At 30.4% G+C, this 17394-nt stretch overlaps 1 protein-coding gene across 1 annotated transcript; it reads left to right on the forward strand.

Annotated features, from left to right (window-relative positions):
* Positions 1–126: 126 nt before the first annotated feature.
* Positions 127–13459, forward strand: LOC136979570 (mitochondrial ubiquitin ligase activator of nfkb 1-like). The gene is made up of 3 exons (XM_067275583.1): positions 127–407; positions 7128–7336; positions 11966–13459. The coding sequence occupies exons 1-3, from the start codon at positions 282–284 to the stop codon at positions 12690–12692; spliced, it is 1062 nt and encodes a 353-aa protein (XP_067131684.1). The 5' UTR covers positions 127–281; the 3' UTR covers positions 12693–13459.
* Positions 13460–17394: the final 3935 nt, after the last annotated feature.

The raw sequence follows: 17394 nt of genomic DNA on the forward strand, positions 1-17394 counted from the left end.
TATAAATAAATAATATAGGATTATATTTTTTATTTATCCGACAAATTTCAATCTGGCAACACTTTAATCGGAGCACATTCTGTGACGATCTTACGCTAGGTGGTGTTGTCTTACAGAACGGAAAAATATGACGATAAAGAAAAAGTTTTTAACTGAAAACCTTTCAGCTTATTGCGATTTTCAAAAGTTTAAGTAATTAAATCATATATTGTGCTTTAAATATTTTAAACCAAACAAAATTCGCCTTGTTTACAAGAAATTATATTGTTTAATTAGGAAATATGGAGTTGGATATAAATTTAGAACCTTTAATTATAGAATTAGTTTGTTTAGGCTTCGACATCGCCTGTTTTACCTTATTTTATACGTTGTATAATAAAGGGAAGAAGAATGTGGAGGAAATGAAGGTATGTTTCTCTTATACACATTTTTTTATAATGAATTAATTTTTGGTGCTTTTAAAACAATTTAGAAGTGTAAGTATTGTCTGTACATAATATGTATACAGTACAATGTAGCCACAAATTACACTGTCCTGAAATCATCAATAGTCTGAATCACTGGGTGTGTTTCCTAGTAAAGTTGCTGGAGGATCTTTAAGCAATTTCCACTTTACTAGGAAACACTTTTACACCTTGGCAATGCTGTTTGTGTTATAGTTTACAATCTTACAACCACTCCTACATCACAAGCTACTTCTGGTTTATGTATGAGACCTAGGTAAAAAGAAGGTAACGTGAGTGAATGAGATATGCTTCGTGCTTTCTCGTCTAGATTGTGTGACGGTAAGGAGTGAACTCTGAATGAGAGGTTTCCCACACAGAATTTTAGACCCCCCCTCTGTATGGGAAAAAAAGTCAAAAGGAACCATATGTATATATGTGACCCTTTGAGAGAGATTTGCATCCAAAGATCAGTTTTTATTGTGTACTGGTACTACTGCCTTATTCTCCGTGTTCTGTGTCAAGGCTTGCTATTGCTCACGTCGACCAATGTTCTGCGTGTAGTTGTGCACTTTGGTGTGAGTGATGGCAAGCACCTTGGCACCTGGGTGGGGATGAGCCCCACACCCCCTACAACTATATAACATCAAGTACTTTACTAACAGTCAAATGGGCTATTGAAAGCTGGCATAGGCATGTGGGCTAAACTTAAACTATGAATAAGTAAATAAAGGCAAGTAAAACTTACAACAGTGATAAACAAGATGTTTCAGATCTGCTTGTGGCTTCAAGACCTCTTCCTATTACACTTCTCACAAATACTACTGGAAGGCAAAAGACCAATTTTCACAGCAAATTTCACATCTGAAGAAATCCTCTTATCCAAGCCTAATTTCTTCTTATTCAACATGCAACAGTATAACAAAGTCTACAGTTGTGCAAATACACAAACAGATAGCGATAACTATAATTTACTTTGAAAAAAATCACAAATAAAAACTTCAATCTTACATGTACAAATTCCACAGAAAAATAAATTAAAATGCAATCATTTTGTATAAGAAGTAGAAGTAAGTATGACATAAATTAGATTATAGGATTATGAAATTCCATCCTTGTTTGGCTATTTGTATACATTGTTCTGGATAAATAAAAATGTTTAGTCAGAAACAATGCAGAATTATCACAGAGACTATAAAATATTGGAGGTAGCCAATCAAGAAAATTAGATATTGCATAAAAATGAAATTACCTATATGGTAAACAACAACAATAGAATGTGTGCATTTGTTACCAATAAATCTGAAGACATTTATGTTGGAATAGAAGATTATGTTGAAAACTTCATTGCTAATTTTTCCAATAACCAGTTTAAAATAGATTTTTTTGTATCTCATAATCTTCATTTGAGGTACAATATGTGAGATGCATATAATCTATGGTGGCAGCCATCCTTTTTGTCTTCAGTGTTTGTGAACCTTGAAGCACTAGTGCCACAGTGGCTAACTGAAAGTGGAAATAGCTTAACTATCTTTTAATAAAGTGGCTTTAGTAGGAAACATGCTGTATGACTAAAGCTGCACTGACATGATGCTAGTTCTTTTGTGAGAGTAACTGTCATGAGAATATTAGATACTAAACTTTGTCAATGGCAGTGCTTATGTACACAAAAAGTAATATGAGAAAAAAGTACAGTAAACTTCCACTAACTTGGTAGAAGGTGAAAGTTTGAGTTAGTTGATTTTTTTTCTCTGATGAAACAGAAGACAAAAAGATATACAGTAATTTATTACAATCAGCTCTATATGGAAGTTTTACTGAACTTATTAGGTTATACTTCTGAAATTATTATTAGAGGAAATGAACTCAAAAAATTTCACGAGTACAGCAAAGTATATGCAGATGTCTTTACTAATTTACTATAGTAATATAATGGACAATATTTCAAATACTTCTGGATATCTAAAACACTTGTTAATTATAATTACTCATTAACTATAATTTTCCTAACATGAATCTATGAGCACTAAGTTTTGGCTCTATGGACTTATCTCACACTATTGATATTGTCAGAGTTATCACACAGAAATGGATGAACACAGGTTTACTATAATGACTGTATGTATTTCACACAGTCTATCTGTCCCTCTTTAGCTGACAATGTAAACAGTGTGATAGATTCTCCAGATAGCCAAAATTTAGTGCTCATAGATTCATATTCTAATATAAGCACAAAAAACAAATCACCAATATAATTTTTCTATTGTTAAGAAATTTCAAATTACTGTACAAAGTTATTGTACAGTAATTTAATGGCAGGGTCTGAGTTAGCAGGGAGATTTACTTTATTTCAAATCCAGGTATTTTAAAAAGAGGAAAAAAAAAATAATAATAAACACAAAGTGATAAATAAATAAACTGCAACTTCTTCACAAAATCACTGGGAAAGATAATCAATACACTAGAACCTTTTTAAGGTTGTTCCACAAGTTCCAATTTTGAATTCTACTGGCCAAAACCTGATGATCATCATGAATATGATTGAAAACGTTGGTTTTAACTAAAATTTATTTTTACTGGGATATAACAAGGTTCTAGTGTGTTGTTAAATAAACTGCAAAATTAAACGAAAAATGTTCAATTCACATGGACTCACAGGTGCAATGTCACTAAAATTGTCTGTATTCTCATAAGAACAGATTAAACCCTGTTTACATGATGAGAGTGAGATGGATACTCTTGCAAGAATACTATCAACTAGTTAATAGTTGATAGTATTCTTGCAAGTTTAATAGTTAGAGTAGTTTAATAGTTGATAGTATTCTCAGTTTAATAGTTAGAGCAGCTCTCATGTAGTTTCTTTGATGAAAGTTTAACAATAGTAACTGTCTTAAGAGCAATTCTCATTTAATTAACATTGTGTTGACTACTTACCAATGACATAGCCTGTTATAGTCATTGTAATGATTCCCTTTGTTTTCTTCTTTTCACTCATATTTGCAAGTAAGTAGTGAAAGTTGTTAGACAAAAAGAAATTATATCCATTTCTTAATTTCTACATGACTGAATTTCACTTGTTTTTCGATTATTGAAATATGAATTTAAAAGTAAAGTTGATTGCTTTGAATTATATACTTGAATTCAGTTTGTCTGCAGTTATCTAAGTATTAAAGTATTAAAAAGTAATTATATAAGTATTAAAAAAGTATTGATGATTATAAAAATTATGTAAAAAGTTAAAAAAAAAGCTATATTATGAAACTAACAAATTTAACTTTTTTATCATTTATCATGAGTTCACTAGTGACTCACCAATGATCTAATAGTTATTAATTAAACTTAAAAAGTGATTTTGCAGTTTTAGCATCCTTGAATACTACCTCTCATAATCTTTTCTATTCATTCAAATTCTATATAAATAAAAGAACAGCAACATATCTTGAATTTCCTGAAAGAGATGTCAAGAAATATCTTGCTAAGTTTTTTGTAATGTAATAAAATACAAATTAATTACAGAAACATGGCCGGCATTATTACATTTAATAAATATAAAAAATATAAATACAACATTACAAAGTTGGGACTTTGTCTTTTGTCTTTACTTCCGTCGTTCACACCTTTTACCTGTTTTGCATTTTATGGAGCAGTAGCCTCAAAGGAAAGGTCATCTTCGAGGGACTGTGAATCCTTAAGGACTGCTGATGGTGTGAACGGCGGAAGTAAAGACAAAAGACAAAGTCCCAACTTTGTAATGTCGTATTTATATTTATTAAAATACAAATGTTGTGTAAGTAAAGGATTGTACAATTGTATCATTTATTGTACACTTTAAATATTATGTACATCTCTTAATTCCTTTTTTTTATTTTATTAAAACATTTTTCTCTGTGTAGCATATGCTTTTGACATCCAGTGAGTACTTACTGTAATCTTTTCTTCTTTTCAATCCTGTGGAAACTAAGGGAGTCTTTTTTTCATGCCTGTTGTGGATTTGGCCAAACTGATGTTGGAGTGACAGGTGATGGCATCCAACATATTCAGAACAGTCTGCTTATAAAAAATTCATAGAATTGCTTGATCACATTTGATTTCCCAGATTGGCGGGCTAACACCCTTGCTGCCTTAGTCATCCATCTGTTGTGTACTATAGCAATATGCACATCCTCTTTGGATATGTTCCTGCATAAAATATAGTGATAAAACTCATTACTTTGAGTAATTGGAAGATATTAATATTCCTGTACTATTTATTTGATTAATTAAAATTCATTATTAATCCTTCAATTACAATGACATGTAAACTAGAGTAAGAATAATGAATATATCTGAAAAAAATTGTTCCAGATACTTGTAAATAAAGCAAATTTAAATTAAAATGCTCTCAAAATAATTGTTTAATGATACATGATACAATGAAAATGATTTTCAATTAAAAATATTCTATTAATATATATATATATATATATATATATATATATATATATATAAAATTTAAAGATAAATTTATATTTAATTAGATGGATTTAAGTGAAAAAAATAAGATAAAAAGACGGGATGCATTAGATGTCAAGGAATCCCTTCGAGCCGCTCGGAGATTTGTAGACATAAGCGTCTGCATAAATAGTGTGATCAACAATGTCAATGCTGTCTGATGCATCTGGTTGTCTAAGCTAGGTGTTTATTTTTCACACTTGAGATACACCTAGCCTTAAGATAGAAGTAGGTTGATTGTAAAAAATTTGGAGGCTGAGCTGATGCTGATAAGACAGAATTTCAGAATACAGTGGGTGATTGGTTAATGAACAGATCGGATAACGAACACATTTGCGAAAGATTTTTATGTTCGGATAACGAACACCTCACAGAACAAATACAAGAAGAAGCGACATAAAATAATGAATACCGATTGGTCTTCTCTTGTCTTCAGGCAACAATTCAGAACTTTACGGAGTGCAGGAGACATTGACATCAACGCTCAGCCTAGTATATACTCATCAGATAGTATTCCTCTGAACTTTGAAACTCTCTTGTAATTCCAGCCTTTTATTTTTCTGGCAGAAACATTTTTTTATAGTATTTGCAAGACCGTCAGGCAGGCACTCATTAAGTTTTGCGTCGGTTTTTAGTTTTGAAAGGTGAGAGTGTGCAGAAAATGTCTGATGTTGCCGGGTAGTATGGCTTGACAGGCTGCAGTTCAATCCTATCTAAGAAAGATACAGTATAATCAAGAAGACTTAAGCAGCTTAAGGCATAATAAAAATCACATCTGATAAATAACATTGAAGTGCTCATAATGGAAACTGATCTGACGACAGAACAACACCAAGAACTCTTGAATGAAGAACACCAAGAAACTCGATGAGATATGTTTTCTTCTGAAAAAGAGGATTAATGCCAATATCTGCTATTAAAGATCTTTTGAAGAAGTGGGAGAATGGCATCCAAACCAGGTTGAGGTTAATAGGCTCAGGGATCTCTACAATTACAATGCTATTAATTACTTCTGAAAAATCCTGAAGAAGAGAGAAAAGCAATTGACATTAGACAGATTCTTTAACCCCCACAAACAGAAAAAACATGAGTAATACAAATGCAAGACTATGTATATATGTATTTTTATTATTACATATAAATAAACGTAGTAAGAAAGTATATATTTTTTTATTTTTGGGGGTCTCCAGAATGAATGAATCAAACTCCCATAAAAACCTATGGTAAATTGATAATCAGTTAACGAACAATTCGGATAGTGAACAAAGTCTTGGAATGGATTATGTTTGTTAACCGATCACCCACTGTAAATTGTTCGGAATTCCATTTTATTTCAAAATTAAGATTTAATCATTCTTAATGAAGTGAAATCAAGTGATAAATATTGAATGATTTTTAGGATAAATACAGGGTAAGTCACAAGTCTCCATACAAATAGTGAAAGCAGTGACTAATTTTTTTTCGTTTCAGGAAGGTGAACCAATTGAAAAGAAATGCCACTAATGAAAGAAGAACAGATTGACATTATTCTGTTGGCATCATATGATACTATTTGTACGAATAAAATAAACATTAGTCACTGCTTTTACCATTTGTATCGAGGCATATGACTCACCCTGTAGTATAAATAAAAATTTAACTCAATTATTTTTGTTGTTTTTTTATTAGATATATTTTTAAATGGCCAAAATTAATTTTAGGAATTAACTAAAAATGATATGTCAAAATCATTATTGTGAAAAAAATTTCTTGAGAAAAATTGTTACAATTTTTTCCATTTTTATCCCACAAGACCTAATTTGGCGATGCTGGTCCCTGATCATGTGAATTTAGTGTCAACAGTGGGTCACTGGCTGTTAAATACTTTTGCTATTGGTTTAAATCAATTTTTATACTTTTTAAATGAAAATGAATGACAAAAAATTCATTTTACTTGTATAAAATGGACCACAAGGATTATTTATAGTGATAATCAACCAATAATCAGGCCATAAATCTGCTATAATTAATGATTAAATACTAATTTGGTACCCAGATATAGACATTAGGTACCATCTATTATTTAAATTAATAATTAATCCTATAACTAATTAATTTAACTGTCTCGCTCTCAATTATGAAATTAAAAATAATGATATATGATTTCATTATTTTAATTAAAATAGTCTTAACTTCTGTTTATTTATTCTATAGGCAGCCCCCATTTTAGAAATAGACAAGAATTTAAAATCAACAGTCTCATCTTATGAAAATGCAGTTATTCCTTATGGTATCATTAGAGGTAATGTACAGTCCAAGAGCATACCTCTTAGGAGTACTCATGTACAAGATGTTACTGGTGTCATCAAAAAGATTGCCATTAGTGAATATAAAGTAATGTGGAGCCCGGTGTTAAGATTCTGGTAAATACTCATATTTTTTTTTTATAGGATTATTTTGATGTTAATTTGCTACATTTCTGTTTATTTCAATTATATAAAAATGTGTTAATGACAGTTTGTGACAAACTTATCGTTAAAAAATTAAGTCATTCAAATATATCAATTTTGAGGATAGATTTTAATGTTCATTTATGATTAAAGTTAATGCCATTAGTTACATAAATTTTATGAAAATTTGTGGTGGTACATCACAATCATTAAATATTGAATGCAAAAATTTGAATTGAGTATTAAAATGATGAATTTCTATCACCAAACATGCCCTGTCACAGGATAGGATGCTATAACACTTTCAAATTTATTCAAAACAGGGTATTATGTTTCCTTTTCCCAGGTTCAGCCTTATGTATCACCTCCAGAAAACTATTTAACTAAGATCTCCATTCCATTTGGTAATATTTCTTTAAAGCTTTTCCTCCTTCAATTATTGTTTGCCCATATCTCCTACCCCCATTGTGTTTTATCCTTTCCAATGATTGGATTGCCTCCTTACACAAGAAAAATCCAGGACCTAACAGTTTCTTTAAAGGACTCATCAAACATTCAATAACATTCTATGTGGGAAACCACTACTAGAATGCTCAGAATATGTTGGAAGGAACATAAAGCATTCATCAGCCACAACTAGCCCATAACAGAGCTTGCTAGATTTACATTTCTTGAGCACTATTTGCATTTTTCACGAACTATAGAGAGCGCTGCATTTTTACAAAATGACTACTTTGTCTGGGTCACTTGTAACTAGTAACGTAAAATTAATTGTATATTACTGTCCGATATAATGATATATGCTGCTTGTAGCTGTTTATCGAGAAATTTTATAGAAGGAGAACAATTATTGCTAGTGGCACATGTCATTTTCATTAAGTGGTATCGAAACAAGTGAACAAGATCGTTCTATACGTATTCGTGCCCTTTGTATTAAAAAAAAAATCAGTTTTGACATTTTCCTATCGGCCGGATTTACAAGTAAAAAGCTATGTAAATTGTTGCTTAGGGCGTTGACTTTCAAGGGGCCTCAAAATTTGTACAAAGAAAATTGAAGTCAAATTTTGTAATAAACATTTTTTTACAAACCAACAAAATATACTTTACTTTTTATTTTGTGTAGTATTTCATTAATTTTTTTCTAAGAATTAACATAAGGTCTTTAAAAAAAATTGATAAAACCAATTTTAAAAAAGATTTTTAATGGAATGGGTATAAAAATTTAATTAAATTCAGTTATAAAACAGAAGACTAGTATAACCTCACATTTTTCTTCTAATATTCATAATGAATCAGAGAGAGAGTCTGATTTAATTCTTTTCTTTTTATGATTGACTTCTAAAATTGTGAAGGGTTGGTAAGGGGACTTTGAGTTCAGCTTAGAGCTTCGAAATGCTTAAATCTGACCGTGTCCCACACAAAATTATTGGCATTTTAAACTTTAAGAAAATATTTTTGTTTTTTTCTGTATTTCTGTTTTTCATGTGGGAATAGTAAACGAAAACTTATATTAGGCTCCCATAAGGCTTTGAAATTGCAATTTGGAACGCAACAGAAAGCTTTGCTTTTTCTATTGCTATTCATTTTTACTGCTGATAATACACATTTACTTTAAGAAAATATTTTTGTTTTTTTCTGTATTTCTGTTTTTCATGTGGGAATAGTAAACGAAAACTTATATTAGGCTCCCATAAGGCTTTGAAATTGCAATTTGGAACGCAACAGAAAGCTTTGCTTTTTCTATTGCTATTCATTTTTACTGCTGACAATACAATGAATCAAATGATCTAGATAGAATAGTTTTGTTTTTAAACACCAGAGGGTGTGCATCCGGTGAAAAATGCAAATACATCTGTCTGGGATGACGTACACTGTTTATTATCCACTAGAGATGAGGATAAAACCTTTTTGGGAGTTACTCTTTATTTGCATCTGCTGGTCAGTGCTCCCATTTTAGCTTTTATATAGCATTGGTTGTACATTTGAAAGTATTTGTTTACACTGGATATGGTTGAGTCACTCACCACTTCATAACTTTCCCTACATATTTTTACAATTGTTCTTCAAACCTGTTTACACTTACAGCAATTTATAACTTATTTTTATCATTTGTATCATTATCAGGGATGCCCAGTGGGAGTACAAAAGGAGATAATTGTTCTGAGCCCAAAAGAAGTATGGCCCTATACGATTTCAATAAAATAAATGTATATTGTATCAATAGATAAATGTGAGTGTATGAAATTCATTTTACATTCAAAAACATTTTTCTACTGGAAACTAAAAAAGTTTTGAGGAACGTACAGTGTGCTGATTTCATTTCTCTGTTTTTCATTTACTTCCTTTACTTTAATATAATAATTTAATTTTGCTATGGGCCTCCAATATGAATTTTGCCCCAAGTTCCTATTATCTTTTGGGCAGCCATGTCATAATTATTTCCTAGAATTTATCTCGTCAAGCATGATGGAATGTTTTTTATGAGAAATTAGAGGTTGAAGAATTGAGAAGAGCTTCAAGTCGAGCTTGATGTTGTGACACTTGACAAAACCATTCTTACTTGATGTTGCTCAAGGCAGAGTTCATGGCCTTCTGGTTGTTCTTATTCTTTTAGATCTACAATTTACCAATCAATTCTAATCTAAGACTTTCCCCTAGGCATTTGTTTTTAATAGCAAGTCATTTTAATTCCACATTGATAAAACAAAGACAAATTGTATTTATGTTAATTAGATGAGTGATAACACTTTCTAAATAATGGGCTCATTAGATCGTTACTTCCAATTGGATAATGGAACGTCACATGGTCACTATGGAATGATTATTTTTTTAAAAATTTGTTATAGAAGTGATATGATGCGACTATTATTTTCAAAGTTTAAATTTTAAATTTAATGAAGTAACTTTAAAATACACCAGGTATCAAAATATTTAAAAATGCAACTTATGGGAACTTTCCTCGTCAAGCACGAATGTCACATGGCCACTGACATCATTGCAACATAAGGGCGATCAATGATCCAAAATCAATAAAAACTATTCTATAATCAATATTTCCTCAAAATAAGTCGCCTATATTTTCCGTCAGAACATAAAACAAATATAACCGAAATTTTGTTTGGATTGGACACAAATTGCAGAAGTTATAAGGAGGAATTCACACACGCATACAGACGACAGCTTTTATATTAATTAACACACTGACTGCCGACTACTTTGTTTCATTCTCATTGTTCCTAAAGAAGTTTGCAACATTGATGCAAAATAATAATAAGTTTTTCATGTTTCTGTGTGTTTTAATACCCAATTCTTTGCAATTCATATTTACAGTAATTTCATTCATTTGTGAAAATTTGATAACTTACCCAATTAGGCTTTTTTGATTTTATATAAGTATTAAGAAATTAATTATATATGTTTAAAAACTGCAGTTACTGTATTATTTATTTAAATTAATATAAAACATTTCCTTCATAATTACTTATTTTTGATGAAATGTATAGTAGAAAGTGGCCACAAATCTCTGTGTATACTAGTTAAGTTATCTATAGGTTCTTCATTTTCTGCACAAATTTTTATTTTTACCTGCATTCTTCTGAACATTATCCACACTTATAGTTGGAGTTATTAATTCTCCCAGAAGAAATCTGATAGTTCTGTTTAGATCTTTTGAATGTTGTAAAGTTGAGAAATTTTCTTTCATGGAGCAGCCAAACTTATGGTTATATTGTTAAGTAAAAATTTTGAGGAATTGGTTTACATCCAATTCATTGGGCTGCAGTTTGAAAAAATTGTAGACCTATAAATTCATACTGTCGTCCGTCTGTCTTTCCTTAATCTTGAGAACAGAGTTAGATGAAAGACAAGACCAGATATGAAAACCTTGAGCAGGAGACCTTGATTAACTATACATGAACGTCTGATACAAACCGGAAATCGTGTAAATAAAACTGAATTGAAAATTCAAATGAAAATCTGTATGGTTGAAATTTTGCAGCTAATGAATATTTATGAAGTTAGGAATTATGAAATTAACCCAATAGCCAAGCTATTAAAAAAGAATAAATCTAAAATAGCCAACATCTGCTAATAATTTTCTCTTATTTAAATTGTATTCAAGAATAGACTAATTCAAGTTTGTAATTGATTAGCAAAATGTTAAGTTATTAATAATGCATATCCTTACATTTCATTTTAATTAACGATAATAAATATTAACAATATACAGCAATGTTTTATGCCTGTATTTTTAATAAACAAATTTGTGAATATGAACAATTTGTATGTGAAATTATTTAAACTCGTCTGTATTTAATTGCAAATGTGATTAACCAAATCTTTTAATTTATAATCAACAAAAAATTTAATTACATAAAATATATTTTTATATTTAAAAAATCCGACAATAATATTTAAAAAATTTTATTAAAAATATATAACAACATAAAATAATTATGCTCAAACACCAAAAACACTTAATGAGTGGAAAAACAATGAAAGTAAAGTAAACATACACACAATCTGGACCTGTTTTCCACTCAATGAGTGTTTTCGGTCTTTGAGTCTAACATATATTACATGAATGTTAATTTATAATTTTAGGTCTGAAACAAAGCATGATATAAAGAGTACGTTGAATGCAGTTCCTTTTGTTTTGAAAAATGAATCCTCTTGGCAGAAGGCATTTGTAGATGTCGAAGAACCATTTTCGTGCGAAACACTTCCATTGACGACAGTTTATGATCAGTTTACACCAGTAGAGCAGAATTTTGGAAGTACAGTAATTGGCTGGCTACGTGGTGAAAGAACTAAAGGCTTTCAAGAATTAGAAGAGATGTTATTAGAGGGGACTGTTCTCACAGGAATTGGAAAAATTACAATAGAAAATAATGTTGTCAAATTAAAACCACCTTCAGACGGTCTGTCATATTATTTGACAGCTATGTCAAAAGAAACAGTGCTTAGAAAATTAAATGATGATGTCAAGTTTTTACGTGCAATTTCCATTCTAAGTGGTGTTGTTGGTGTTTTCTTGATTACTTGGATAACAAAATCACTTTATACCAATTGGAAACGAAAATTCGAAAGAGAGAGGGATGCGAGACGCCGCGAAGAACTTCGAAGAACACGGAATCGTTACGGAGTGCAAGAAGAAAGACCGAATGCTCCCACCTGTGTTGTCTGCCTCACAAATTCCGTTGAAATGATGATTCTAGAATGTGGTCACGCTTGTCTTTGTGCAGATTGTGCCGAGGAAATTGAGAGACGAAGACAGTGTCCAGTTTGTCGTTCTACAATCACTAGGGTAGTAACGACATTTTTACCATAAAATAAAATATAACAGAGATAGTTCATATAAAGATATTTTTTAAACTCTTTTCGGTCAAACTGAGGTTACCTCAGTTTAACCAAAAACAGCCTCAGTCACTTATAATTCAGTGTTTACGGGAGATGAAATGTGCTGATTCTAGTGTTTTGTTGTTGATGATGTATATACTTAAAATATTATTATTAATGGCTTTTTCTTTTAGTTTCCATAATCATACATTTTCCAAGTGTAATAGTTTCATAAAAATTGAAGCACATCTTTTTGATTGTATTGTTTAAAAATAGTGATACCAATTCATATAACTTACATGGTAAAAACTATCAATTGTCTATAAATACCTTAAACTATGTATAACAAAATTTCTATGATTATGTATCCATTTATACAAATTATACATAAAGTTATGTATAAGTTTATATTAGATACAAAACTGAATTTAAATTATTGATTGATAAAGCACTTATGGCATATTCTTATACTGAGATCTCCTGAAGAATCATCAATAACAAATTAGTAGAATACACATATACAGTTTTTGGTGCTCAAAAGTGTAACGGAACGAATGCATGTCTTTGTTAACATTGTTTTTGAATGCTATGGAAAACTTTATGGTTCTTTATTACATCAGCAACATGCATAATACAATATTATGATAGTTAATAAAATTGATTTAGTACATTGTTGTTGGACAAACATCAGAATGCTAAACTTTCACTCAAAATGTTTATTATTGAAGTATGACACAACTTTCTTGATATTTTTTCAAGATTAAATATCAATATTCATTATTTTGGCTGAGTTGTAAATATTTATGAAGAAACAATAACTACTTTAGAGTTAATGCTTTATATTTTGTTTGAGCCTGTTGATTATACAAAAACATATACTGTTTAGTTCATTTCTGCCTTCAAATATTGATTAACCAAGCAAAATTAGTACTCTTCTGGGATAGCTGTGAGAGACAAAGTTACTAAGTAGAATTGAATTTCAACAGAAATATCAAAGAACGTGTTCCATATACATCATCTCAATCATTTTTTTTAACCAAAAGTGCACTTTTTACTGATTACGAATGAATGTTTTGGTGCATTTATGTTGCAAGATCGATCGAGTCAATTTTAGAAATCAATTTAAAAATTTTTGTCAGTTTAAAAACGAATTGACAGAATAGTTTTTTTACAAATGTACGACACTATTAAAAGCTGAAAATCTAAATTAAGTGACTGAGACAATTATTTGGAATTATCCTCTTCGTGTTAAGAGTGTAGTAAATATAAAATATATATTTACCAAACCAAAGTATTTGTAGTTATTGAATAATCTTCAATGTAAAAAATATAGTAACATTATTTTTTTAAAACATTGTTCAAATTAATAAATGGTTAGTAGAAATGAAAGTTTTTTCTGTGTAATTTATTGTGAATTTTTTATGACAAATATAATCAGCTTTACATTCCATAAATACGTAAGAACTTTCCTTATACTACTATATATATTCTATTGGAAACATAAATTATATAGATCAGGGGTGGCCAACTTTTGTGTACATAAGATCTACTTTTTATCTTAAAAATGTGTCGCGATTGACTCGTTGTCATAGACATAGTCTAAGTGGGGAGGGGGAGGTGTGAAATACATACTATATTTATACACTGTGTTTCAGTATGAGGTGCACTGCTTATGAGTCGAGTCATAACTGCATGCATACTGTTGCGTTTGGTTACAAATATAATACATTAAGTCAAGACATCGCAAGCGATCGACCAAAATGGCTTGACGATTGACTTGTTGGCCAACCCTGATGTAGATCAATTGTTCTAAGTATTTATAATAATCAGCATTTTCTGCAAGAAAAATCTTGTATTATCGACTGAGAATGTTAGCTGACTGATACAGAAAATTTTTTTAGGACTATTTACGGCAACAGCAATAAAACAATACTCACACTATAACAGTCAACAGTGCACTAACCCATGATCCAGTTACCTTTAAAATAATAGAAATATTTAGCTGATTGATTGGCTAAAACCAGCTTGGGAAGAACACTGGAGCATCCTTAATCCATAAGACATTACCTAATCCTATGTTTTATCATTTTTAGATAAATATCTTTTAGAGATTCATAAGATTCCATAGGAAGTTACGTATGTCAACTAAATTGTCTTTTCGATGATTGATATCAAACGTCAATTGTACAACATAAACGTAAGTAGTGTTTTTTTTTTATTTATCACATTTAAGTAAACATAGAGTTACTAGTTTATATTTCTGACTTGTTTCTCTATGGAAAAATCAGAATTTCATAATAAAATTTCTTGAATCCTTTAAATATTGATTATAGTTAATTATCAGAATAATTTAAATTGACTTGTAATCAAATATCAATAATCAAGAACCGAATGTGTCTTAAAAAACTGAAACAAACTTGTTACCTTCCTAAAATTTGTAAAAATTTTACGTAACAATAATATTTTTTTAAAAACAACTTATAATAATGAATTTAATACAGTAGTACCTTGTGGCAAAAAATTCGACATGTTATCACTCATTAAATTCAAATTTTGTAACACTGTTAAGAGTTCTTACACAAATCTCTTTAGTAAAATTATTTCAAAATACTGAATTGTTGTTTAGCTGATTTAATAACAACAATATACCTCTATATTATAGTTATATATAATCTTGTATACTCCAAAAACTGTATTTTTTAGTGAAGTGCTTTAAATAGCATATACACAGTATGTTGGGTACAACTTAAATATTGATCATTAAAAAATTAAATGCAAGAGCCATAAATATTGATAAAATCTTTCAATTTTTTGTCATTAATACTAGGCATACCGCAGGTACAAAAAGTTTCAAGTTACGTCAAGTGCACAATTTCTTAGAACTTTAAAATGATAGACAAATTATTTCTTTACCCTTAAACATGTATTTAGGGGTAACAGATCTTTCCAGCATAGGTTAGGTTGTGGAGTGCAGCAGAGACAAATACACACAAATATGAAATGCTATCTGTATCCAGCAAAATGTGCAGAGGATACTGGAATTTACAATATGATAAACTGCAACTCCTTCAGCACATTTTGTGGACTGATAAGACATTGTTTTCCTGGAATGGAGTATATAACTGACTCAACATGCACCATTGGGCAGTGCATACTCCATATACACAACATACATGATACTCAAGTGTATTTTACCCTAAATGCAGTTGGGTATTGTGTGTGTTGTGGTATGAAATGGAATTTTGTACCACAACATGTCTGGTGTTGAATTTGGGATAAGCAACATTTTGATCTAGTATTCATTGATGCACTTTGAATAGTGACTAATATCTGAACATCCTAAACATGTCAGTGGACGAATAGTTTTAATGGCTTGCCATTGGCACAACTACAACATTCTATCTCATTCCCAGACAGATGTGCATCAGTGGCTTGCAGTGCAGTTTGGTGGATAGGACAACACAGCTCTGTAGCCACTATGTTCCTCAGACTTGACCCCTCTGGATTTTTCTCCTGTGGAGCTGCCTAAAGCATCAGTGTATGATGCCTACCTACTAGTACAGCATGATGGTGATTTGGAGATACTCACACAACAGGCCTGCGAAACAATGACACTAGAAATTCTACCATAAAGCCACGGTTGACGTCTTTGTATTGTCACCGAAGGCAGTTGTTTTGAACACGTTTTCTAACAAAATAAAACTCACTTTTTTGTATCAATTTCTGCAATGTTGTCTTTATCCTCTACGGTCGGAGATTATTTGTATGCTATGTTAAATCGTCTTAAATTGAGTCCCTTCGATTATTTTAATGTTGGAACAAACATGCCCCAGATGCATTATATGCATACAGTACACTCACACAATGCTGGAAAGATCTCTGCTGCTCCTGGATAGATGTTTAAGTGGACACACTGTATCTATAAAAAAAAATGGTTAACTGAATTCAATTAACAATTTTCAAATATCTGGAAATTTGATACATGTGGTTTGAATTAAAATTAGTATTACACAATATCTTAAGACAATATTTTGAATGCGTTTACCAATCAACCATTACATTCTTACATTTCAGATTATAAATACTATTTTATTAGTTCCTTTTTGTAACTTGAAGCAGATCAAATAAATTTGAAATAAAAAGTTATTTTAAATTTTTTTAAAAATTACTCTAATTATTTTTAATATTAATGACTAATTGTATCTTAAACTTGAAAAAACATTAAATACATATTAATTAATTTACTTCTTGATACAATTTCTCTATTGAATGTATAGTATGTAAATTTTCTAAGGGCTGAAATTTGAAAAAATTATAGACCTATAAATTCCCACTATCATCTATCCATCTGTCAATCTGTCTTTCCTTAATCTTGAACGGAGTTAGACGAAAGACGAGACCAGATATGGAAACCTTGAGCAGGAGGCCCCAATTAACTACATATGAACTTCCAATGCAAACTGGAAGTCACATTATTTCAATTCAAAAATTTCTCCTGTGTTAAATAGATGACTGGCATGACTATTGTTAAAGGAAAAGTATGAGGTACAGGGGAAAGTCACTACTAATTTGAGGTGGAGAGAATGTATTTTAAATTAAATAAGTGAAAAATATGATTAAAAATTGCAGTCGGCATTGTGCAATGTCACAATAAATAATTGCTCATTATTATTACACTATATATTTCAAGAAAA

This window comes from Centruroides vittatus, unplaced genomic scaffold (assembly GCF_030686945.1).
Source record: "Centruroides vittatus isolate TY-2023 unplaced genomic scaffold, ASM3068694v2 contig_1157, whole genome shotgun sequence".
In the NCBI taxonomy this organism is placed as follows: domain Eukaryota; kingdom Metazoa; phylum Arthropoda; class Arachnida; order Scorpiones; family Buthidae; genus Centruroides; species Centruroides vittatus.